This window comes from Cordyceps militaris (genome assembly GCF_000225605.1).
Source record: "Cordyceps militaris CM01 unplaced genomic scaffold CCM_S00003, whole genome shotgun sequence".
NCBI classification, from domain to species: Eukaryota; Fungi; Ascomycota; class Sordariomycetes; order Hypocreales; family Cordycipitaceae; genus Cordyceps; species Cordyceps militaris.
Window position 1 is genome coordinate 450,156 of NW_006271971.1, and position 23,537 is coordinate 473,692.

The window sequence follows — 23,537 nt, forward strand, 5'->3', positions numbered from 1 at the left end:
GAATAAAATAATAACTATAAAGAATAAAATAATAACTATAAAGAAAAGTAATAACTACTATAGCTACTATAATTATACTATAATAGTAGCCTAATTCTCCTACTTACTAATAAGCATAATAGTACCTATTAGTATACCTAAGTTACCTTTTTCTTCTAGGTATAAGGTAGCTTATAGTTATATTAGGTATAAAATAGCTTATAGTTATATTAGGTATAGAGTAGCTTACTACTATATAGGGGGCCTTATTATTATATAGGGGGCTTTATAACTATTATATTTTTTACTTTTTATTTATAAGGTAATTTAACTTAAAAACCTATATAAATAAATTTTATAAAAAATAAAAGTTATATTATAAACTATATTTAATAAAGGTACCTTATCCTAAAGGCTATAGGATATATAAAGAACTACTAGTTAAAATATACTAGATACTATACTAATACTAAGTATACTATAGTAATATTATATTAATACTAAATATACTATACTAGTACTATATTAATACTATACTAGTATTAAGTATACTATACTAATATTATACTAGTACTAAGTATACTAATTAACTATAATAGTCCTAAGAGTAATAGAATAATAATAAACTTATAAAGGCTTAGGCTTCTATAAGATTATAGCTATAAAGGAGCCTTAGTAGCTATAAGACCTATAAAGCCTTATAACTTATAGCTATAAGAGGCTTACTATAATACCTTTAGAAGGTAATACCCTAAAGGCTTAGCACTAATTAGCCTATAATAGTCCTAGAAGTAAGGAGATAGTAGTAGATAGAGAGCTTACTAGCCTTTAAAGGGTAATACCCTAAAGGCTAGTACTAATAAAAGTATTAATAAAGAGCTAGCTAGCCTTTAGTAAGTAATACCTTAAAGGCTAGTACTAATAAAGGTATTAATAAAAAGCTAGCTAGCTTTTAGTAGGTAATACCTTAAAAGCTAATATTAATAAAGATATTAATAAAAAGCTAGCTAGCTTATAGTAAGTAATACCTTAAAGGCTAATACTAATAATATTAATAAAGAGCCTACTATAGTACTTATAAAGAGTAATACCTTAAAGGTATAAAACTAATTAACTATAATACTTATAGAATAGCTTTAGTAGGTAATACCTTAAAGACTAAAAGCCTTAAAAATATAATATTTCTAGAATAGACCCCTAGAAAATTATAACTTAAGAGGTACTTAGTATAGTCTTAAATAATACTTATACTTATAAAAAGCTAGCTTTAATAATAGCTTAGTTATAATATTAATAATATTTTTAATACTTAGAATTTAATTAAAGCTTAACTAGTATAGTATATTCTTATTATATAACTAATAATATTAGATATTTATATACTTTATATAAAGGTATTTTTAAATACTAAAAGCTTAAGTAATAATACTAGAGTTATTAGCCTAGATAGTAGTCTTAGTATAGGTAGGCTTTTTCTTAAGGGTTTTTATAATAATATAGTAAAACTATTAAATCTAGATAGCTTCCTAGGCTATATTATACTAAGAAATATACTTTACTTTAGTAGTTAAGTATATAATAATATTTTATAGCTTTAAGTATTAAGATATAATACTACTTTTTAAGGTAATAATAAAGCTATTAATAGATTTATATATTTATTAATAACTAATATAATTAATATTATAATAAACTTAAGGTCTTTTATTAGGTTTTATAAAAATAAGTTTATAGTTAATAATACTTTTAATATATTATAAAAGCTATTTTAGGCTAATAATATATTCTACTAATAAGGTAGCTATAAATCTATAATAATAGCTAATAGTAAAGTAAATATTAGGCTTAAAGTAGTTAAAAAGATAAATTAGGCCTTTATAGGTCTTAGTATACTAGCTATTTTTAATAGTTAGCTATTATTTAATACTTTTAGTAGTAAGACTTATTAGTAGGTTATAAGGTTTATAGTTAAGAAGGCTAGCTTCTTTTAAAAAGGCTTTAATATATCTATTTTAAAAAAATATAAAAGTTCTTATATATTAGTCTTAATAGATATTAATACTAAGATAGTAGCTAATAAGGCTTATATTTATTATCTTATAAGTATTTAATAAGGCTTTCTTAATCTTTATAATAGTAACCTTATTCTTACTAATAATAAGAAGATTATTAATATAAACTATAATAATTAGGCTATCTTTATAGATAAATAGGGAATAATTAAGCTATATAGGCTTAAAGCTAAGACTTTAAAGTGTTTTATAAAGGGTTATATATTAGATCTATAGGGCTTACTTTAGCCTATATAGGGACTTTAGTAGCTTCTATACTTTCCTAAGGTATTCTTTTTAATATCCTTTAGGTATTTTAATATAGACTTTAGTATTTATAGAACTATAAAGGAAGGTAGTCTTAATATCTATTTACTTAACCTTAAGGTTTAAGGTAGCTATAATTACTAGTAGTAGGTATAGTATTAAAATTTTTAGTATATTTATAAATATTTTATAATAATTAAGTCTTTTATATTAATTAAAACCTTTTACTATATACTAAGATTTCTAATAAATAACCTTATTATTTATACCTTTTTTAAGTTTATATACCTATTTACCTAGAAGGATAGTCTTATTTTTAGGCCTATTAATTATAATTATAATATAGTTTTTTATTAAAGAGTTATACTTATCTACTATTAAGCTTTTTTACTTTTATAAGTTAAAGTAGAGAATAATCTACTTATATATTATAGGTTCTTTATTATAAATAAGGTTATTAAATATAGTAAGGTTTATTATATTATTAAGATTAGAATAAAGTATATATTAGTAGTTTTAAAATACTAGGATTAATCTAATTAGAATTTTAATCTATATTATAAGTCTTTCTTCTTATTTAATAGTATTACTTAAAGCTAAGGATAAAGGTATTTTAAAAAGGTTAAATAATATCTTATTAATACTAATAATAAAGATAAGATATAAGGTTAATTAAATATCTAATAGTATTAGTTTAAATTTATTATTACTTAATATATATAAATAACTAATAAAGTTATTATTATTAGCTAGGTTATAAATATTATTATCTTTATTAGTAATTCTTAATACTACTAATATAAAGAATATAAAGGGTATTATTTACTTAGGCTCTATAGTTAAGGTAATAGGTATATTATAATACTTTACTATAAAGCTTTTACTAGTAAGTAAGTTATAGGTAATTAGAGTAATTTCTATATACTCTTATCTTTTACTAATTACCTATTAACCTAAAGAGTAGTATATAGTTTTACTTTTATAGCCTAAGGTAAGGTTATTCTACTAAAAAAGGTTATATTTAAAATCTTTAAATAACTAGTTAGGCTATTCTTAAAAAATAATATTATTAATAACTACTAGTCTATTAAGTCTATTAGTATTTAAGATAATATAGTTAGTTTAGCCTTTATATTTAATTAAAATATATAGGATAGTTTTAAGAACTATTCTTAGAATATAATAAGAGGTCTTTTACTACTTATAACTACCTATAATTTATAAATAACTAAGGTTAGGTTTATCTTTAAATTATAGTTTATAAGGAGTTATTAGTTTATTATTCTTTATTATAAAGGTATACTATTAAAGAATAATATAAATCTATATTATAATTAGTTAGAATTTAATTAGTACTTTTAATTAATATATAGTAAAAAAAAGTTTATTTTATAATATCTTATTCTTAACCTTAGTAATACTATTCTATTAATACTAATTAGTAGTAAAATACTATAGGTATATACTTAAAGAAATATAAGAGTTCTTAAACTAGGTTATAATATTCTCCCTTTTTAATCTAGCTAGATAAAGTAGTATTTATATTCTAAATATTCCTATATCTTTAAGAAATTTAATATTATATTAAATAGCTAAGATTTCTTTTTAATAAAGAATAGCTAGTATATTCTAGTATAATTATTAATAATAATAACCTAGTACTAATCTTTCTTCTAGAAGGTAGGTAGGGTATTAATAATATTAGTATAAAGGCTTTTAAAAGGATATATTCTCTTTTAGAATAAATAAATATAGAGGTTTTCTTTTTATCTCTTTATAAAATAGCTAATATAATATTTATATTAGCTAATAAGTTTTATACTAATAAAGATAAAAATAAGTTTAATAATATTCTATTCCTTTAAATATTTAAGTTAATTATACTATAGCTTATACCTTAGGTTATTTATTATATAGGCTAATATACTAATACTTAAAGTAATATAATTAACTATATAGACTTTAGTAGTTTATTAGGTAGTAAGAATAACCCTTTAATTCTTTATTATAATTACTTTTTCTTTATTAAAGATTATTATAATATTCTTTACTACTAGGTAGCTAATAAAGAGTAGGCTTATTAAGGTACCTTCTTATAGAATACTATTATATAATTCTAAGGTAATCTTAAAGCTCTTTATAGTAATAATAACTATTCTATAAATAATAGGTTTTAAGATAGTACTAGTAAGACTTTAGATATTAAGGCCTAAGTAAGGGAATAGGTTCTTTATAAGTTCCTTATAGCCTAAGATATAGTTAAATATATTAAAGTTAAGTAGTATTAGTTTCTAATATAATAATATAGAAAGACTAAAATCTTATCTAGGTTTAATACTTATAAGAATACTATCTATTTTAAATTAACTAGAATAATATAAGCTTTAAAAAATAATAAAAGTAAGTTAAGCTAGTTTAAAGTTTATAAAGAGACTTATATACTATTTAAAGCTAACCTTCTTATATTTATATTTATTATTATATTTCTTAGTTAGGTATTAATACTTTCTATTTTATTAAAATAAAGAGGGTAGGTTTATTAGATAGAGTTTAAGGTATAGCTTCTAATATTACTACTTATAGTATTACTACTTATAGTATTACTATTTATAGTATTATTACTTATAGTATTACTAATTATAATATTATTATTTATAGTATTACTATTTATAGTATTATTTATAATTATTTTAAAGTAGGCTAATTATAACTAGTTAAGAATTATTTTTAAATTAGTTTATAATTTATTATAAAGAAGATTTATATTAAGTATTTTAACTATACCTAAATATCCTAGAAAAGCTAGTATATTATAATAGTATAAAGCCTATATTTTATTATCTTTACCTTTAAATAGAATATAATTAATAACTTATATAAGCTTAAGTAATAGTATAGATTACTTAAGCTTAAGGATTATCTATATAGTATTAAAATACTATATTATAATAAATACTTTAATATTATATAGTTATTAATTATTTATTAAATAGTTAAAGATTAATTCTAAATTAGTTAAAATAAGTAAAGTTAAATAGAATAAATACCCTTTTAAAGTCTTAAATAAGCTTATATAGGTACTATTTTAAATATAAGACTAGTTATAACTTAATTTAATACTATTTATTATTTATAGAATATTATTCTATAAGTACTTTAAGATATTTATAAAAATAAAGTTAAGGCCTATAGTAATAATAGGATTTACTTTATACTCTACCTAGTATTATATTAAGGGGATCTCTAAAGAAATTAGTTAATAACTAGTTCTTAAGTAGTTTAGAACTTATTTATATTAAAAAATATAAAAGATTATATAATATTTATCTTAAGATAAAGTATTTAAAATTAATATTATTTAATTATATATTAAATAGCCTTTTTTAAAATATTATTTAACTTTAACTATAAAATAGTATTAATAAAGTTAGATTATATAGGTAAAGTACTATTCTTAAGGCTAATACTCTAGGTTAAGTTTAAAGAGGGTATAGGCTAATCTTATAATATAATAAGTTTAGAACTAATTCTAAACTAATTAAGAATATACCTTAATAATAGGTAGTTTCTATATTATAAATAAGACTATAAAGACCTTTATTATAAATACTTTACTATTTTATTAAAGTATAAAAATATTATTTAAATAATATAAATACTTTAAAGTATATATATTTATAAGTAAAGGTATTATTCTTATTAAAGAAGATATAAAGTAATAGTATAACTATAATATAGTTAGTAAAATAGTAAATATAATAAACTAATTTAGAATTAGTTTTAAATAGGTTTACTTTAATTATAAGTTTTTAAATAAAATACCTAGGTTAGTTAGTAGTTATTACTACTAACTAGTTATTTATAATTAGTATTTACCTTAATAACTATATAATAGCCTTAAAAGATATTCTTTAGTTAGTTATAATAGAAGTATATAATAATATAGTAATTATCTAAATACTCTAGGTATTAAATATACTAAAGAGAGTAGAACTAGTTAGTAACTAGTTTATAATTAGTTAAAGGATATTATTAATATAAATAGTATACCTATTATTTAGTATTTATCTCTTAATAATAGAGTATAATTAAGGTAATAAAATTCTATCTAGATAGAAATTATAAAGCTTAAGACTTTTTAATAATTATAAGTAGTTTTATATTATAATATAATAGAACTAAGTAGGTTAATAAAGGTATTATAGCCTAATAAGTATATATTACTTAAATATATTTATTAGAAAATAATAAAACTAAAAGAAGTAATTAGTAATTAGTTCTAAATTAGTTCTAGACTTAATAAAAAGGAAATAATACCTAAAGATATTATAATATTCTTAAAGGTTATAGCTAGATATTAGAATTATATTATAATATCTAAAGATAGTTTTAATAAAGGAATTAGTATATAAAAATATAATCTATATAATATTAAAATAATTATATCTACCTAAGCTAATTATAGAATAAAGAATATAAAAACTACTTTATATAAAAGATAAGATAATATACTATTACTTATTAAGTAGTTCTAAACTAATTTATAATTAGTTAAAATATAAATAATTAAAAACTATATTTACTATAATATTAGTAATAAATTATATTTAAATAAATAAAATAGTATTACTTTTACTTTTTAATAGAATCTCTATAAAGAATTATAGAAATCTTATTTTAATATAATTAATAGTTTAAGTTATAATATATATAAAAATAAGACTCTTTAGGTAATTATTAGAAATTTAAATAAAAGAAATACTTATAAGTATTTAATTATATAAATAACTAGGAACTAATTAATAATTAATTTAAAGTAGTAATATACTAAAATACCTAGATAGGAAGTTATCTATATTATAATATATATATTAAATTAAATAGATTATATTATATTCTTTAATTAAATACTATAATAATAAAATAGGTAAAACTAGAGTATTAAAAGGTAAGAAAGATATATCTAATTAATTTAGAACTAGTTCTAAATAGGTTAGGACTTTATTTACCTTATAGTATCCTAATATACCTACTTAATTATAAAAGTACTTTATTATTACTTCTCTACTAAGTCTTTAAATAACTTAGGTAATATAAAGTAATATAAATATTCTATTTAATTATATAATAGATAGACTTTACCCCCTATATACTTAAAAATATATTATATATAAAGACTAAGTAAATAAGAAAATATTAACTTAGGTAGTTATTTATAATAAAGGTAGTATTAAACCTAGGAATTAGTTAGTTAGTAATTAAGAACTAATTACTCCTTTTATTATATATATCTTTCTAAGGAGTTTAAAACTACTATATAGATAAACTATAAATAATATAAGTAGTCCTAAATTACCTAGAGGCTAGGTATTTAGGTAATAATAAAGTTAGAATAACTTAGTAAATAGATAATATACCTTCTAGTAATCTAAGAGTATTAGTAATTAATTTATAACTAATATTCCTAATAAAAGTATATAAAGTATAAGTAGTATCTTCTATTATAAGAAGAAAATAAGTAAAAAGTAGTTTAAAAAGTATTTATTACTTATTAGAAAAGCTCTAAAAACTAGTTAGAAATATATTATAAATAAATTATAAGAACTTTTAAAATTACTTTAAGGTTTATAATTAAGTAAGAATATACTACCTTAAAAAAATAGAGAATTCTAAATACTTATTAATCTTAATATAGATAAAATAGAATAAAATATAGAATAAAATAAAAGGGTAAATTAAAGTCTATTTTAATAAATTCTAAATTAATTTAAAATTACTTTTTAATACTATTTATATTTAGTAAGTATATAGTTAGTAACTAATATATAAATAGTTAGGAACTAATATATAAATAATATATATAGTAAAGAAAATCTTATAAAATTAGAAAATAAACTAATTTTATAAAGAAAAAAGGAGAATTCTATTAAATATAAAAAGAAGAAAGCCTATAGTACTCTAGTATCTTACTTCTTCTATATTCTATTCTCTTATTACTTAAATTTAGTAATAAAGTCTTTCTTAATATATTTAGAATTAATTTAGAACTAATTCCTAATAACTTCTATATAGTATTAACTTTCTAATATATTAATTAGTTAGAAATCCTATTTTAGTAAATAAGTTACTATTTTAGTAAATAGCTAGCCTTTAGTAATATATTTATAGGCTAGTTACTTACTAGTTTTCTTAGTTTTAGTTAGGAATTTATTAGCCTTAGTAGGTTAATATATTCTAGGTATTTTAATTAGTTTATAACTTAGTTACTTCTAATACTATAGGTATTAGTATTTCTTATACTTTTACTAGCTAAAAATTTTTTCTTAGTAAGGTAGTTATATATATAAATAATTTCTAACTAGTTCTAAATTACTATATAACTAGTTTAGAATTAGTTCCTCTAACCTATATAATAATAATTTAATAGTCTATTTCCTACTAAATAATTAATTATAAATTAATTTATAATAAATTCTAATACTTTTAAGGCTTACTTTAATAGTAGGAAGTAGCTACTAGTAAGCTATTTCCTACTACTATAGTAGAATAAGGTAAGTAATTCCTAATTAATTATAAAATAGTTTTAAAATATATTCTAAACTAATTATAAATAAATTATAAAGTAGCTATATAATCCTTACCCTAGGTAAGGTTTATTATTACTAGTATAAAGATAGTAACTTATACTTTATAGTAAGTAATTAGGAATTAATTTAATATTTATAATTAATTTATAATTAATTAAAGTATACTATTTTTAAACTATTCTAACCTTTATTACTATTATATAAAGGTATATAAGATATAGGTAAAGAAATAGCACCCTAATACTAATAATTTAGCTAAAAAGACTAAATTAGTTAGTAAGTATTTCCTAATTAATTTTTAACTAATTATATTAATCCTAATTAATTTTTAACTATATTCCTAATTAATTAAAAATTAATTATAATAATCCTAATTAATTCTTAACTATATTCTAAATTAATTAAGAATTACTTATACTAATCCTAATTAATTCCTACTATATTCTAAATTAATTAAGAATTACTTATACTAATCTAAATTAATTAGGAATTGCTTATACTAATCCTAATTAATTCTTACTATATTCTAAATTAATTAAGAATCGCTCCTACTAATCTTAATTAATTCCTACTATATTCCTAATTAATTAAGAATTACTTTTACTAATCCTAATTAATTCCTACTATATTCTTAATTAATTAAGAATTACTTATATTAATCCTAATTAGTTTAAAATTACTTACTAACCTATTTAGCTTTTTTTTAATTAATTATTAATAGGTCTTTACTACTTAATACCCTATATAAGGCTAAGGTAGCTAACCTTAGCCTTATCTCCTTACTTTAGGCACTAGTATTTACCCTAATAAGTAATTAGTAATTACTTTATAATTTAGAATTAATTCCTAATTAATTATAATAGGCTAATAATAACTAGGAGGAAAAGAAAAAGCCTTTAAAGAATAAGGTATATAAGAAACTAATTTTAAATTAATTAATAACTAAATATTAACTAATTCCTTAGAGTACTATAGGTAGTAATAATAATAATAAGGTATATAGGAAAATAATTAGGAATTAATTAATAACTAAATATTAACTAATTCTATAGCCTAACTCCTCTACTAGTAAGGATACTTCTAAGACTTCTAGTAATAATAATAGTAATAATAACTAGGTATATAATAAAATAATTATAAATTAATTAATAACTAAATACTAACTAATTCCTTAGAGTGCTAGTAGTAGTACTAGTAGTAGTACTAGTAATAGTAATAATAATAATAGTAATAATAAGGTATATAGGAAAATAATTAAGAATTAATTAATAACTAAATACTAACTAATTCTATAGAATACTAGTAGTAATAATAGTAAGTAGTATAAGGTATATAGGAAAATAATTATAAATTAATTAATAACTAAATACTAACTAATTCCTTAGAGTAATAATAGTAATAATTAATAATAGGTAGCTCTAAAGCTAGAAGAATAATCTCCTATTACCTAGTATATCTAATACTTACCTATACTATATAACTAGATAGAAGTTATATAATATAATAACTTTACCTTTTACCCTATATATACCCTATTAGTCTTAATAGGTTATAAGCCTAATAGCGCTTATATTATAAAAACTACTAATAAAATAAAAGAAAGTATTAATTTCTTACTAAATTTACCTACTATCTATATAAGCTAATATTTACTATAAAACTTAAGAAATTTATAACTCTTTATATATAGAAAGAGAAAAGACTTTAAACTCTAGCTAATTTAGAGTATATTTAATAAGTCTATTTACTATAAAAATTCTATATAAAGAAAAAGAAATTCTACTACTATACCTTACCTAGTAATTTATATATAGACTCTATATACTTATTTTATATATATTATAATATAAATTTACTTAATATAGTTATAGCCTTTAAATAGATATACTTATTAGATTACTTATTATAATCTATAGTCCTAGATATACTTACTAGATTACTTACTATAATCTATAGTCTTAACTACTATAAAAGGTATATAGTAACTACTTACTTAGTAAGAAGAATTCCCTATTATTTATTTAAATACTTCTTACCTTTAAATAAATATAAGGTATTTAGTTTAAAAAGAAAGACTATATACTTAGCCTATTATCCTCCTTATTATCTTAAAGTTCTATTCCTTTAGTAAGTAATACTATTAGTAACTTAACTTCTATATATAAGTTAAGATCTTTTTATAGCCTTATTACCTACTTTATTATTTAATATTATATCTTTAATACTAAAGAAGGTATTAAATATCTTAAAGCTTAAATTTAAAAGTAACTAGGTTAAATAGAAGTTAAAAATAATTAATATACTAAGACTTAATAATCTTAGTAGATTACTACTAGAAGGCTAAGAAAATAGCTCTATCTTAACTAAGGCTTATAGTAATAAGATTATAAAGAATTTTATTTAGGAATAGATATAGGACTAAGTCTATACTATTACTCTTATTAATATAAGCCTTAAAGAATATACTTATAGCCTTATTAAGGATAAGGTTATAATATTAAATATAATTATAGCCTTTAAAAAGTACTTTAAACTAAAAGGTATTACTATTTTCTAAACTATAGCTAACTATTTCTTAATACTAACCTTTACTTAATATAGGTCTATTAAGAAACTTATTATAATACTTATTAATACTTAGGCTAAGTAGTAATCTCTTAATAAAGACTTTAAAGTCTTTAAGGCTTTAATAGTATATCTTTTTATTAATAGTCTTAATAAAGAGTTTAACTCCTATACTACTAAGATAACCCCTTATCTTATTCTAAAATAGACTAATAATACTATTATAGCTTTTATAACTATACTTATATAAGTAGTTATAATTATAGCTAACCTTATTAAGCTTAAATAATAAAATAATAAAAAGTCTAAATAGTAAGCTACTTTAGTTATTATAATAGCTATTAAAAGGTATTTCCTTTATAGTATAATAAAACCTAATACTATTAGGTACTTCTATTCCTCTTATAAGCTTTTAAGTTACTTTAATAAGTAATATTAAAAAAGCTCGCTATAGTATCCTACTGCCTAGCAGCCTGATTTCTTGTGGGATTACCTAAGTCATACTAGCAGCAATAGTTAATATATATAAGATAGCTAGGATACTAATATTAGAGTATCCTATTATATTCCTTATCCTTTCTCTTTTTATAATAAATACTATAGATCCTATATAAATATTTAATAATATCTTATCTACCTAACTAGACTAGCTATTCTAGGTAATAACTCCTTATATAATACTATTATATAACTAGTTATAAGACTATTAGCTACTACTAGTTAGGTAACTTAAGGATATCTTTAAAGAAGTACTAAGCCTAGTAATCTTAAGGACCTCTAATAATAATAATAAGATACTATTAATACCTATAAAGTCTATAGGATATTAGTTTTAGCTAGTAGTAAAGTTAGTATTCCTTATATACCCTAAGTACTTCCTACCTATATAGGACTTTCTTAATAATATTAAATCCTTTAGCTTTAAACACTTTTATATAATATAAGAAGAGTATAAAAATAAGATACTATATTTTTATATAATTAGTAAGTAGTTATAAAAGTATAATATTAAGAATACTAAGTTCTTTAATATTAATTAATATTACCTTAATATTTAAAAAATAAAAAGCTATTTAGCTATTTAGTAATACCTTAATAAGTATAGTATAAAGTATATTAGTAGTAATATATAAGAGCCTAAGGCTTTCTAGTAAGAAGCTAAGTTTATAATATAGAAGGATATAGTAGCTTTTAAGAATAGGTTTAGCTTCTTTTTACGCCTTAATAGTAAAGTACTATATAACCTAATTCTCTACTATAAGAATATCTAGGCCTATATAGATAATATATTCTAGCTACCTATACTAATCTATATACTACCTATTTTAATAGGTAGAGCCTAGGTCCTACTTAATAAGATTAAGAGCTAGTTATTAAAAAACCTCTATATATCCTTATACTTAGTATATCTTAAGTCTCTCTATATCTATAGTAAGATATAACTCTATAAGACTATATAGGCCTATTAGCTTAGTACTTACTATTATATAAGTAGCTATTAGAATATATTATTATTTAATAGTAATAAAGACTATATTATTATTAATAATATCCCTCTTTTAGATAAGGATATATAGAAGTACTATAAGTAGATATTTAGGTATTAAAATAACTTTTTTATAATAAATAAGTATATAAAGAAGACTAACTTTACTACTTAGGGTAAGCCTTATATATATCTATCTAATAAAGACCTTTATAGCTATATAGGTATTAATTATAAATAAATAGATAGTAATTATATATTTATAAACCTATAGGTATTACTATATATAAAGGGGGTATAAAAGGATAATATAGATTAGCTAGAGCTAGATAAGATAGATAATAATATTAACTTCTAACTACTCCCTTTAGAATATAGTTATACTAATATTTTAAACCTTAAGTATAGGTAAAATATAGTATTATATTTCCCTTTTCTTAATATTTTCCTTATTCTTACCCTTTTCTAGGATATTCTTAGGTATAATAGTTATAGATACTTTTAAGGTAGCTATAGATAGGCATTTAAGCTTAAAGCTAATACTTTATATATAATATTAGAAATAGGATATCCTCCTATTTAGTACTAACTCTTATATAATAGATATAGGGGTATATAGCTCTTACCCTATAGCTATCTTAATACCTTATATAGTATTCTTTAGTATATTTACTAGTATAGGATAAAGGAAAAGGTATTACTTAATAAAAAATAATAGTATATAAAAGATTATAAAGAAGATATAATTAAAGTTAACTTTCTTACCTATATAATAAAAGCCTTTTAATAAAGGATTATAAAATATAGCCTTCTTCTTAAAAGAAATAAAAGCTAAGACCTTTTTAAAATAAAGTTATATTATACTATAAAATATATAAGTTTAGTTAAATATAATATAGTCCTTTATAGCCTTTTAATAAAAAATAAGATAACTATTTTTATTATTAAAAATATAGAACCTCTTTACTAAAACTCTAACTATAGTTAATAGGTTATTAACTACCTTAAAGAAAGGAGCCTTTATTATACTAGTATAAATACTATTAAAGATAGAAAATAGATTCTTCTTTAGCCTTTTTAGTTTTATATAAAGAATATATACTATATAACTTTAAGATATATAGACTTTAAATTCTAGCTTTATTATATATAAGTATATAAAGGAGTTATTATAAGCTACTATACCTTTAATATTTAAATATTAATAAAGTTCTATTATAAGTAAAATTATACCTATATCTATATACCTAGTATATATATTAAAGGATAACCTAACCTAATATACTAAGTATTTCTTTATCTATTAAAGCTATATAATAAAGTAAGTAAAGTAGTTAAAGGTACTACTATAAGAAAATAGATAATAAAGGCTACTATAGTATTTATAACTTATAATAGCTAGTAATAATAGTAGTAATAGCTACTAGTAAAGTAGATAGTAGGTATATATAAGGCGTATCTAGATTAAAGGTATTAAAAGTAGTAAAAGTAAAGGTAGTAGTAGGTAGAAGAATAGCTAGAATAATATTAATATAGTTAATAGTAATATATTATATAGAATATATCTTAATAACTATAGGATAAAAGGGGTACTATTACCCCCTTTTAAAAAAGAAATTAGGCTACTAGGTAGTAGGATACTATAGTAAGCTTTTTTAATATTATAGATAGGGTCTTAAAAGAGCCTATTATAATAAAAAGCTAGAGTACTGCCTCCACTATGTTTATAATAACGCCTATTACCTGTAGGCGCCCCACCATACTAACTTAGGTTGGTCTATATAGGGGCCCCATACACACGGTTCGCACGCCTTACCGTTGTAATACCCCTGTTCCCAGACACCAGGACACCAGAAAACCATGGCTATACCATTATGGCTCTCTAACAGTTAGATCCTAAACGTAAGTGTTAGGGAAAGTAGAATATGGGTGGTATGAAAGCAGTAGACTAAGACCCTAGTTCTAGGAGATGGGCACCTTTATTCGTTTCCCTAAGGTAACGCTGGTCTAACGCCGAGCGAAGAAGCTTGCATTAGTTGACCGCAAATCAGGATTAGCCTAAGTCTATGCTGAATGGGGTCACTTTCGTATGTATATAGAATAGTTTGGGTCGCCTTCGGTTTTATTACCAATACTTGGCTTTAGCTCCGCTATTGCTTTCCCTTTCCTCCTTAGCTTTGTGGAGATCTGTACCATTTCACTAGAGGAATAGTAGCGACCAGCTTAGGTACTAATAGCGATGTAGTTAAAGGTTCCTAGTAGGTATATTTCTGTATATAACTGCGTCCTGGGCCGTCGTTGGGCTTGGGGGCGATGGGGGCTACGCACTAAATCGGAGATGGTCTGGAATGCTTATATAAGCGCGTAGTCTTGGTAGCAATAGGCTAGAAGCCTCCTCCGTAGTATACCACAGCACCACGTCTGCTTCGGGGAAGTAGTTTCTACACCTTATTAGCTAGCGCCTGGCTTGGCTTGGTAAGTTGGCACTTGTAGGCTCTTCGTGTAGGCAATAAAAGCTGTAAGCCTGCTGCGGATTTTATATAGTATGTCTAGAAGGGTGTACTGGCTGTATCTCGGTATCTGGCCTATTGGTAATGATTTAAGGATAGCGCTGAAATGTCTCTGGGCTGGGTTATAAATTGGCTTGGCTGCGCGCCGTTGTTTGTTTCTAGCTCTAGGCGTGCCCATCCTTGTCAGATCGCAGCAACTAATTTGTTACCTTATACCCTTGTCAGAAAAACTACGGAACCTATCCCCGCTGCGATGATGCTCATCAATCACGTGCCCCTGGCCCTCTTGGCGGGCGGTGCCGTTGCCTCGCCCCTCACTCTGGCACCGCGCACCTGCTACCCTAACGAGAACGACAAGCAATTGTGCTACCGCCCACCCAACGGGGATCCCCAGGGCGTCGACATCAAGGACGTGCAGTTCATCGCGACCTACCTCCGCAACTATGGTGCACAGACTCGCGCCGGCCGCCTCTTCAACATGGCCGCCAAGGACACGTCCGGCTGTGGTGAGTGGCAGGTCTACGCGCACGGCACCGCGCAGGCCGTTGCCAAGCACATTGACCCGAGCGTCGACACGAGCGTTTTGTTCGCCGACATTGCGACCACCATCGACGGTGGAGCGAATGCGACGCCCGCTCAGCAGGCCGCTGCTCTGATCGGATGCGGCACGGATGGCGGGTCCCTGGGCGTTGCCGTCAATGCCTCGAACCCGGCCTATTCGGGGTCGACCTACCCCAAGGGTTATGTGACCAAGGGCATTGTTGTCAAGATTGTGGCTACGGCTTAGTTCGCGTGAGATCGCGATCCACGCGTCTTTCATAGCGTAACCCCGTTCGTTATGGGGTTGCTGCCTGATGAGGAAAAGAATGTGGAATGAACATGTTGACTTATACACCTAGACCCGACTTCTTTCGTGACGTGACTGTTATTCTCATTATGCTTTCTTTCTCTACCCGTAACTCGACAGCAAACATGCCAGATCGCTAACCGCGACCTCCGAGCAGGCACTTTCTCTAACCCTAACCCCACACCGGCTGCCATGTTGAGTGCCAGCTCCCTGATACGATTGCCGCAGAAGGATTCGCGCATGAAATAATCCCCCTTCGCCGTTGCACTGGAGTTTTCTAAAAGAGTCAATTATGCCGTTTGACCGTCCGTCCGCTTGCCGATACGAGCGAGATGCCTGCAGCCTGGCCGGTCCGGCTAACATGCAATACAGTATGCCCCCATGCGCCACGTTTTCTCCCGACGGTTCTAATTATAGAGAAGAGCGCCATACACTGATAGCCCAGGTTAAATGCATGTTGCCCGTCGCAATTTCTCCTTCGCATGCAGAATGCCATCCAATACGCCAAGTCAAAATAGGTCATGGCCGGGTCAGGCCACCCGCCACGGCAAAGGCGCAAACCCGGTCAGGCAATGTCATCAGAAGGATTGTTCAATGACAGACATCCTGGACAGACTGGGAGTTCTGCATTAACCCCGCTCGTCTACATGGTCTGCCTGTGCGAGTTGGCACGTACTGACTCTATCAACTGCCATGTGCGTTTTGGCGCATGAGCTCAGATCGGATAGTTTTCATCAGACCGCAGATGCCTTTTTTCTGTCCCCGGGACGAGGCCCAACTAGTAGCAGGCAAGGAAGCCGGCAGTCAGTTCGTCATACACTTTTTACCGGGCGCTCGAACCAAGACCGCTGCCTCTCGCACCCGCTCCTATGTCAATCTTTCCCTTTGCTTCTCCGTCTCATGAACTCCCATACCGATACCATACCGACCACCCCTCTCTTCCAATCTGGCCCCAACTGTTCTCAATGGCGCACACGTTTCGCCTTCAACACTTGGTCGTGGCCTTACTGGCGTTCTCGTCGTGCACCATCGCGGTGGGTATACCCGACATCTACACCGTCCAGACTGGCAACGGCCCAGGGAGCTGCGATGCCCACGCGGCGGTGCTCGACGAGTGGCTTGAAGAATGCATCTTTAGTACTGATGCGGCCCTTGACGCCATTGACACATACGACCAGTCTAAGAGCGTTCGGAATGCTATGTATGCATTTTTTCGCGTCCCAACGACGAGCAAAGGCGACTCGGATATCATCCAGGAAATCAGAAGTGCGTCTTAGCTGCGCAGAAACTTTCCTCTTCACCAATCTCCAGCCTAGCAACGATATCCTCTCCCTTTCTCCGCGGCCTTTCTCAAACGAGCATGCTTGACTGACGGTGAAATAGAGTTTATTGAAGATGTGTTTGACTTTTACAACATGAGTCCAGTAAATGACAAGACCAACTTCTGGCTACATTGTGACAGCACCTTTCTATCTGAGCACCAGACGACCGACGCAGCATGGGACTTGAATGGAAAAGAGATGCACAACAGTAAAAACGAGTTAATCCTCATCCAGGATGTGGACGAATACAAGTTGCAAGTCTCTGGTAAGGAGAAGCCGTGGTGGCCTACCAATATCACCGACTTGAACGGATACTACTTTGACGAGGATGGTGGTCACTTTTGCAGCGCCACGAACCTTGGTGTCACAGCAAGTATTCGGAGGATTGAAAGACGACCGAACGGCAGCACTCTTGCGCCCAAAGACGAGAGGATAGCGAGCATAATTATATGCCCATCTGCATTCAGCAACCCCCGGGCGCCGAACAACTATCGGGACGCAAGTAACAACATCGTGCTGCCCGGTAAAAGTCTTGGCGACTGTCTACCGAAAAGCGCGACGCTTCTTCATGAGACCTTCCATGCGATCTTTGGGGAGGTTATGCTTGCAGGCCCAGCCGAAAAGTGTAGGTGGCGTTTGGCTCCGGCATAGTCCCCCGATTTCTATTAGCCGATTTGTCTTGTGTATTTTGCTAACCTCGTACCCGGTAGATGACATAGCCGATGTTATTAACCTCAGCGCGCTAAAATCACAGAAGAACATTGAAAACTATGTTTTCTTTATCGCCCACATGTATCTCTTGTTTGGTCAGGCCAATGCGAAAAACCCACAGGATCCTGTGTCTGTACCTAAGAACTGGGACTTCAAGGTGACTGGCACCAGAGGCAAGAAGACATACGGAGCTGTAAATATCATACCTTGATGTCAGTAACACATGCCATTCAGTTCTATACTGAACCAATACAGGGCGCTGGTATGTGGACACTATGGACTAGTCTATCTGGGGCAAATATGCAGACTTTCATCGTATTGAACTCCCAAGGTTTCTGTGCAATATATGACAAGACACAGGAATGAGATGAATTTACTGTACTAATCTATTCTATCTCCTGATTGTGCTGGTTACTCTGGTACACTCACTGGATTGCGAAGTATCGTCTTCCGATTCAGTCTCATTATCCGCGGTCCAAAAGTGTGGTATCATCCGAAGATTCCAGCGCTCCTGCACGTATGCTATAGCGGGAGGCATTATCTTTGCAATCTGCTTTTGTCGCATCTTTTGCGTTGTCAGGTCTGCCGCCGCAGCCTGCTCCTGTTTGAGGGGTTCCCTGTAGCGGTTCGACCAGAGAAACACGTGGCAAAAGATGGCTCGGCCGCAGCTATCGTTCCGGGGCTGTGCGCCGAAACTGTTTTGGGCCCATCGATCCTCCTCAAGAACAGAGAAGCCTAGTGCCAGGTCAGGAGGCCACCTCGCGTTACTGTCGTACGAGACCCGAGGTCCAGAAGGCATATTTCCCAACAAATCATGTAGCTGTCTCAATGCGCTGGAGTCCATTATTTCCGGTAGGAGAAATGCCGTAAAAGTCATAACCCCGTCTATTGGCGATCGTGCATAGAAAGCAGGCTTGAGAAAGAGAAATCGAGATGTTTCTGTCGACGACCCAGAGGCGTCGTCTAAGCCTAGGTGCTCTAGTTGGCTGCTGATATTGGAGACGGCCGAGGCTGCAGCCCTAGATTCGGGAAGTTGGCGTAGAAACTCGGTGCAGGCGGGAGAGGATTGAAAGCGTTTGAAATATTCCAGTTCCCGCCATTCTATACATTTACTGATTGTCAGTACTTTATCATGATACACGCAACAGGCGAACACAGTGACACTCACCTATAAAGTAGGCGGCCTGCTCTGGGTTGTCAATCATTCTGCCGACCCTTAAGCCACCAGTGCCTTCCACAACCTCAAGCGGGCCAGCATAAACCTTCTTCTCGGCATGGTAAAGATCCGGCATAAGATCCCACATCGGCCACTCCTGGTCCAGTGGCAGGTAGAAACGCGTCACCGTTACGAGCGGCGGCTCCGTGGACTTTCTCTTGGTGGCTTTGGTGCGTGCCATGATACGCGGGACGAGTAATTTGGGGAACAAAAGGTCAAAAAGTGGCCGGGTGTTTGGATATGTATGTGTTGGGCGTCAAACAGCTCACCATCCCCCTCACCCCGATTCCGGCCCCAGCCACACCACCTTTTTGCAGAAGTGGCTTACAGCCAACCAGGACGGCTGCAGGTCGACATTAAATATGTACGGAACTTTTGGCAAACCCACTGTAGGTGGCTGCTGGGTCACCATGGTCATCAGTCGTTGTACAACCACTCGTTTCCTTGCCACCCGATAATCATGAGGTTGGGTTCCGTCTTGGCATTTGAAAAGATGGAGACCAGTTTTTTTTCTCACTTGCCCCTCTCCCTTGCATTTGCCTGCATGTATCCCAGCTTTACCTAGCACTGTGTACTTGCACCAAGCACTGCGTCGCTGGAATGCGCCGGGCACCGATATCATTCCAACGGACTGCGCTTCTCTTTATCTCCCTCCGTCTGTGTAGCAAAAAAAGAAAAAAAAAATCAAATTTTCCTGTTTTATTATTTTATTTTCCTTTTTTTAAGCCACCGTACACGGCTCTTTTGTTTATAGTTGCGCGAGTTTATTAGTCACCTTGTGATCCTCATGGAGAAGTCCTTCTACAAAACATGGCGTCAAGCCTTCGCAGCTGGCAGGATGAAATCTGGCTGGCAAGTAAAAAATGTCTCAGCCCTAATTCCAGCCTGCCTCTTCGGAAAGACTTGTGCAATGGCCGGTCGGCGTCTCGAATCTTGGGCTGCAGCTAGCATGCGTGATGTCGATGTGATTTCGTAGAGTACCATCCTAGCCCCGAAGTGGTTAGAACTACTCTTAGTCGTATTTTTGACACTTTTCTATCCGCCTTTTGCATCACCTTTTGCGCTGTCTTGTCAAGCTGCTGGTCTTGGCGGCTGTTGCAACCGTGCTCGATAGCGCAAAGTACGGCAACAAGGCAAATACTATACTCTTCCATCAACTCTTTTGCAGTGGAGCGTGGCTAGCCAGCCAAAGTGTTCAGGATAGTTTGAAAGTGTTGTGAGCCGCACAAGAATTTGAGTGACCATGAATAGTAGTTTCAGGCAACAGTCCCCCAATCGCATGGCAGCGGACACCAAGCGCTTAGCTGCCGCCATACAGCAGTAGATAGTGAGCATACGCAATAGGTTTGTCTCGTTACTAAAATAATTATTTTTAGCAGATAACAATCTCAAATACAGCCTATTATTTGTCGAATTTTAATATTCGCATTATTAATGATCTCTAACACTTTTCTATGCTATAGAAAGAATAATAGCGTCGATGTTCTGATGCGCTTTATAAAGCCTATTTCTTTTTCCCCATTATCATCATCCAATTATCGAACCTCCGACATAATAGAATAGTACATTGATACACATAAGATGTATCGTATTTTAAATTAGCCAAATAAATTGCTGCTTATTGTTTTTAGTAATGGAAGGAGATACTCGAGAAAGTTCACGTCGCTGTGTCTGTGGGCCCAATAGAGCATGCTATTGTCTGCCCTCCCCCACGTCGCCTCTTGTGGCCAACCTTCGATGGCTCACAGCGGCATTCTCAATCTTCGATGACTCACAGAGACACTATCATAAGCGGGATAAGGTTTAAGAAAAAAGATGCACCCGATTGGAGCCCATTTCTCTAGGCCAGGACTACGCGAGTTGTCCTCTGGTGCATGGTAGAAAGCCCCCCTCCTACGCACCCTCCAAACAAATACAAACGAAACTAACTGCCTTGCTCTGACTAACAGTCACTACAACTTATCGAATCGACGTTGCTACCACTTTCACAATTCACCATGACGCAGCAAATCCGGTTTCTTGTTCTGTCCGACACACATGACAATGCCTTCCCGGACCCAGCATCTCTTCCTGCTGTCGACGTAGTTCTTCACTGCGGTGATCTAACCATGATTGGCGGCATGTCCAACTACCGCCGTGCTCTCGAATCCCTGGCAGCGTGTCCGGCAGAGGTCAAACTCGTAATCCCAGGCAACCACGATGTCTCCCTTGACGCCAAGTGGTGGGAGGAAAATCTCGACAGCGATGACGAACAAGACGAGCCAGTACGCGCCCGTGCGCTGTGTACATCAGACGACTACACTCGCCGCGGAGTACGCTTCCTCGATGAAGGCCATCACAAGGTAGCCCTCAAAAACGGGCGCGCGTTTACAGTCTACGCGTCGCAGTATACCCCAGGCTTTGGTGGCTATGCCTTTGGATACAACCCAGACGAGGATCGCTTCAATGGGGAGAAGAGAATCCCAGAAGATGTCGATATTGTCATGACACACGGCCCGCCTCGACCTCCGGGCTCAACATCTCAAGAGGGTGCATCTGGACCAGCCTACCGGCTCGACCTCGGCGGAGGAAGTGGCAATAGTGATGGCAAAAAGCAGCATCTCGGATGCCCACGACTCTGGGAGGCAATCGCGAGGGTCCGGCCAAAGATGCACTGCTTTGGACACATACACGAAGGATATGGGGCCCAAAGAGCGACGTTCCAAACCAACACAACAAGGGTGGCGGTCACCGATGTGGACGCCGCGGAGCGAGAGGGTGTACCATATGTCCGCGCGGCGGTTGGAGACAGAACAACCCTGTTGGTAAATGCGGCTATCATGACGCATGGAGAGGAGGAAAACAATAAGCCTTGGTTAGTCGACATGGCGTTTTGACGTGAGCAAAAAAGCAAGAGCAATAGAGGTATGGCACCGAGCCATATGTACTGGGACGTCCGTGGCACGGAGGATGGCAACGGAAAGTGCCCAACTAGTTGGCTTTGGAGGTGAACTAAACCAAGATTCAATTAAATAGAGTGTCGCGGCACAAAAGTTCGTTGTAAGACTAGCACTACCTAACTTTTAGAAAAATTATAATGGATATGAATTAGTAGACTATATATACTGACCTATATAGAACTCCCTACTATAGAACTACTATACTATAGAGATGATAGTATTTTATTGGTAATTATAAGTCTAGTAAATGCATAATCCTCGATACCAGTCAGCAAAGGCGTAATTAATTGCTCTCGCCGCTGTAGACCCAACGCTAAACCCCCCATGATAGGTATCTTGGATGCGATGACAGCGTAGAGCTGTCGTTCGCGGTTTCCTTGAGGGTGCAGCAAAAGACAACCATCATTTCTGTATGAGTCGCCAACATTCCTCTTCTCACTACGAGGACGAGCCTTCGGCGTAAAATCCATCAAACGTCGGCGTTGCCTTGGAACAGTAGCAAGGTGTAAGAAGTAGTAGTAGTACGGCCGACCGACCCTGCTTCATTTGTATCCAGCCTTGGTCGCAACAAGAGCGGCGATGCGACGACTTCGGCGGAGCACCTCTTGTGCTGCACGCCGTGTTCCCAGCGCCACTTGGTCTCTGCTGCTTGACAGACGACCGCGAATGGGATTTTGAGCGACAGCCGCTGATAATGCTGCTTTCTTGGAATTTCGTTTCAATGGAGTCACTTGGCTTTGATCTCCGCATGGGCAGGGCGCCTTGACTGTTTCGATAGCAATGTATCACTTCCTTCCGCTCCGCCGGCCGTATTATCAAATTGTTTCTCTGCTGGAGGGTCGCGCCTTGCCCGTTTCGATGGCAAGGCGTCACTTTCTTCCGGTCTGCTAGCCGTATCAACAAGTCGTTTCAATAGCAAGGTGTTACTTTCTTCTACTCCGTCAGCTGTATCGTGAGGTCGTTTCTTTATAGCAGGGTCCCGCCTTGGCTGTTTCGATGGCAAGGCGTCACTTTCTTCCACTCCGCCAGCCGTATCATCAGTTCGTTTCTCTACTGG

The 23,537-nt window shown here is 31.1% G+C and overlaps 4 protein-coding genes across 4 annotated transcripts in view; 2 read left to right on the plus strand and 2 right to left on the minus strand.

Moving 5' to 3' along the window:
- CCM_03742 (exo-beta-1,3-glucanase) overlaps nucleotides 1-14,797 on the minus strand; it is a gene marked incomplete at both ends in the record, with an annotated part of 17,488 nt that extends 2,691 nt beyond the window's left edge. The window contains 30 exons of the mRNA XM_006668890.1: nucleotides 59-63; nucleotides 563-569; nucleotides 1,130-1,137; nucleotides 1,674-1,680; nucleotides 2,275-2,280; nucleotides 2,533-2,540; nucleotides 3,124-3,130; nucleotides 3,708-3,722; nucleotides 4,313-4,358; nucleotides 4,740-4,753; nucleotides 5,345-5,355; nucleotides 5,747-5,765; nucleotides 6,143-6,148; nucleotides 6,477-6,503; nucleotides 7,087-7,092; nucleotides 7,612-7,623; nucleotides 8,194-8,220; nucleotides 8,792-8,809; nucleotides 9,405-9,410; nucleotides 9,926-9,930; nucleotides 10,352-10,364; nucleotides 10,829-10,834; nucleotides 11,412-11,417; nucleotides 11,721-11,729; nucleotides 12,316-12,327; nucleotides 12,893-12,901; nucleotides 13,395-13,400; nucleotides 13,895-13,909; nucleotides 14,221-14,235; nucleotides 14,732-14,797. Of these exons, the coding sequence (XP_006668953.1) occupies nucleotides 59-63; nucleotides 563-569; nucleotides 1,130-1,137; nucleotides 1,674-1,680; nucleotides 2,275-2,280; nucleotides 2,533-2,540; nucleotides 3,124-3,130; nucleotides 3,708-3,722; nucleotides 4,313-4,358; nucleotides 4,740-4,753; nucleotides 5,345-5,355; nucleotides 5,747-5,765; nucleotides 6,143-6,148; nucleotides 6,477-6,503; nucleotides 7,087-7,092; nucleotides 7,612-7,623; nucleotides 8,194-8,220; nucleotides 8,792-8,809; nucleotides 9,405-9,410; nucleotides 9,926-9,930; nucleotides 10,352-10,364; nucleotides 10,829-10,834; nucleotides 11,412-11,417; nucleotides 11,721-11,729; nucleotides 12,316-12,327; nucleotides 12,893-12,901; nucleotides 13,395-13,400; nucleotides 13,895-13,909; nucleotides 14,221-14,235; nucleotides 14,732-14,797 (417 nt within the window). The remainder of the gene's footprint in view (nucleotides 1-58; nucleotides 64-562; nucleotides 570-1,129; nucleotides 1,138-1,673; nucleotides 1,681-2,274; nucleotides 2,281-2,532; nucleotides 2,541-3,123; nucleotides 3,131-3,707; nucleotides 3,723-4,312; nucleotides 4,359-4,739; nucleotides 4,754-5,344; nucleotides 5,356-5,746; nucleotides 5,766-6,142; nucleotides 6,149-6,476; nucleotides 6,504-7,086; nucleotides 7,093-7,611; nucleotides 7,624-8,193; nucleotides 8,221-8,791; nucleotides 8,810-9,404; nucleotides 9,411-9,925; nucleotides 9,931-10,351; nucleotides 10,365-10,828; nucleotides 10,835-11,411; nucleotides 11,418-11,720; nucleotides 11,730-12,315; nucleotides 12,328-12,892; nucleotides 12,902-13,394; nucleotides 13,401-13,894; nucleotides 13,910-14,220; nucleotides 14,236-14,731) is intronic.
- Nucleotides 14,798-15,698: 901 nt separating this feature from the next.
- Nucleotides 15,699-18,536, plus strand: CCM_03743 (uncharacterized protein; the record flags this gene model as incomplete). The annotated part of the gene is made up of 5 exons (XM_006668891.1): nucleotides 15,699-16,217; nucleotides 16,811-16,987; nucleotides 17,081-17,558; nucleotides 17,676-18,239; nucleotides 18,325-18,536. The coding sequence occupies 5 exons, from the start codon at nucleotides 15,699-15,701 to the stop codon at nucleotides 18,534-18,536; spliced, it is 1,950 nt and encodes a 649-aa protein (XP_006668954.1).
- Nucleotides 18,537-18,716: 180 nt separating this feature from the next.
- CCM_03744 (uncharacterized protein) lies at nucleotides 18,717-19,722 on the minus strand (the record flags this gene model as incomplete). Its single annotated transcript, XM_006668892.1, has 2 exons — nucleotides 18,717-19,426; nucleotides 19,494-19,722. The coding sequence occupies 2 exons, from the start codon at nucleotides 19,720-19,722 to the stop codon at nucleotides 18,717-18,719; spliced, it is 939 nt and encodes a 312-aa protein (XP_006668955.1).
- A 1,816-nt stretch (nucleotides 19,723-21,538) lies between these two features.
- CCM_03745 (Ser/Thr protein phosphatase family protein) lies at nucleotides 21,539-22,896 on the plus strand (the record flags this gene model as incomplete). Its single annotated transcript, XM_006668893.1, has 2 exons — nucleotides 21,539-22,395; nucleotides 22,833-22,896. The coding sequence occupies 2 exons, from the start codon at nucleotides 21,539-21,541 to the stop codon at nucleotides 22,894-22,896; spliced, it is 921 nt and encodes a 306-aa protein (XP_006668956.1).
- Nucleotides 22,897-23,537: the final 641 nt, after the last annotated feature.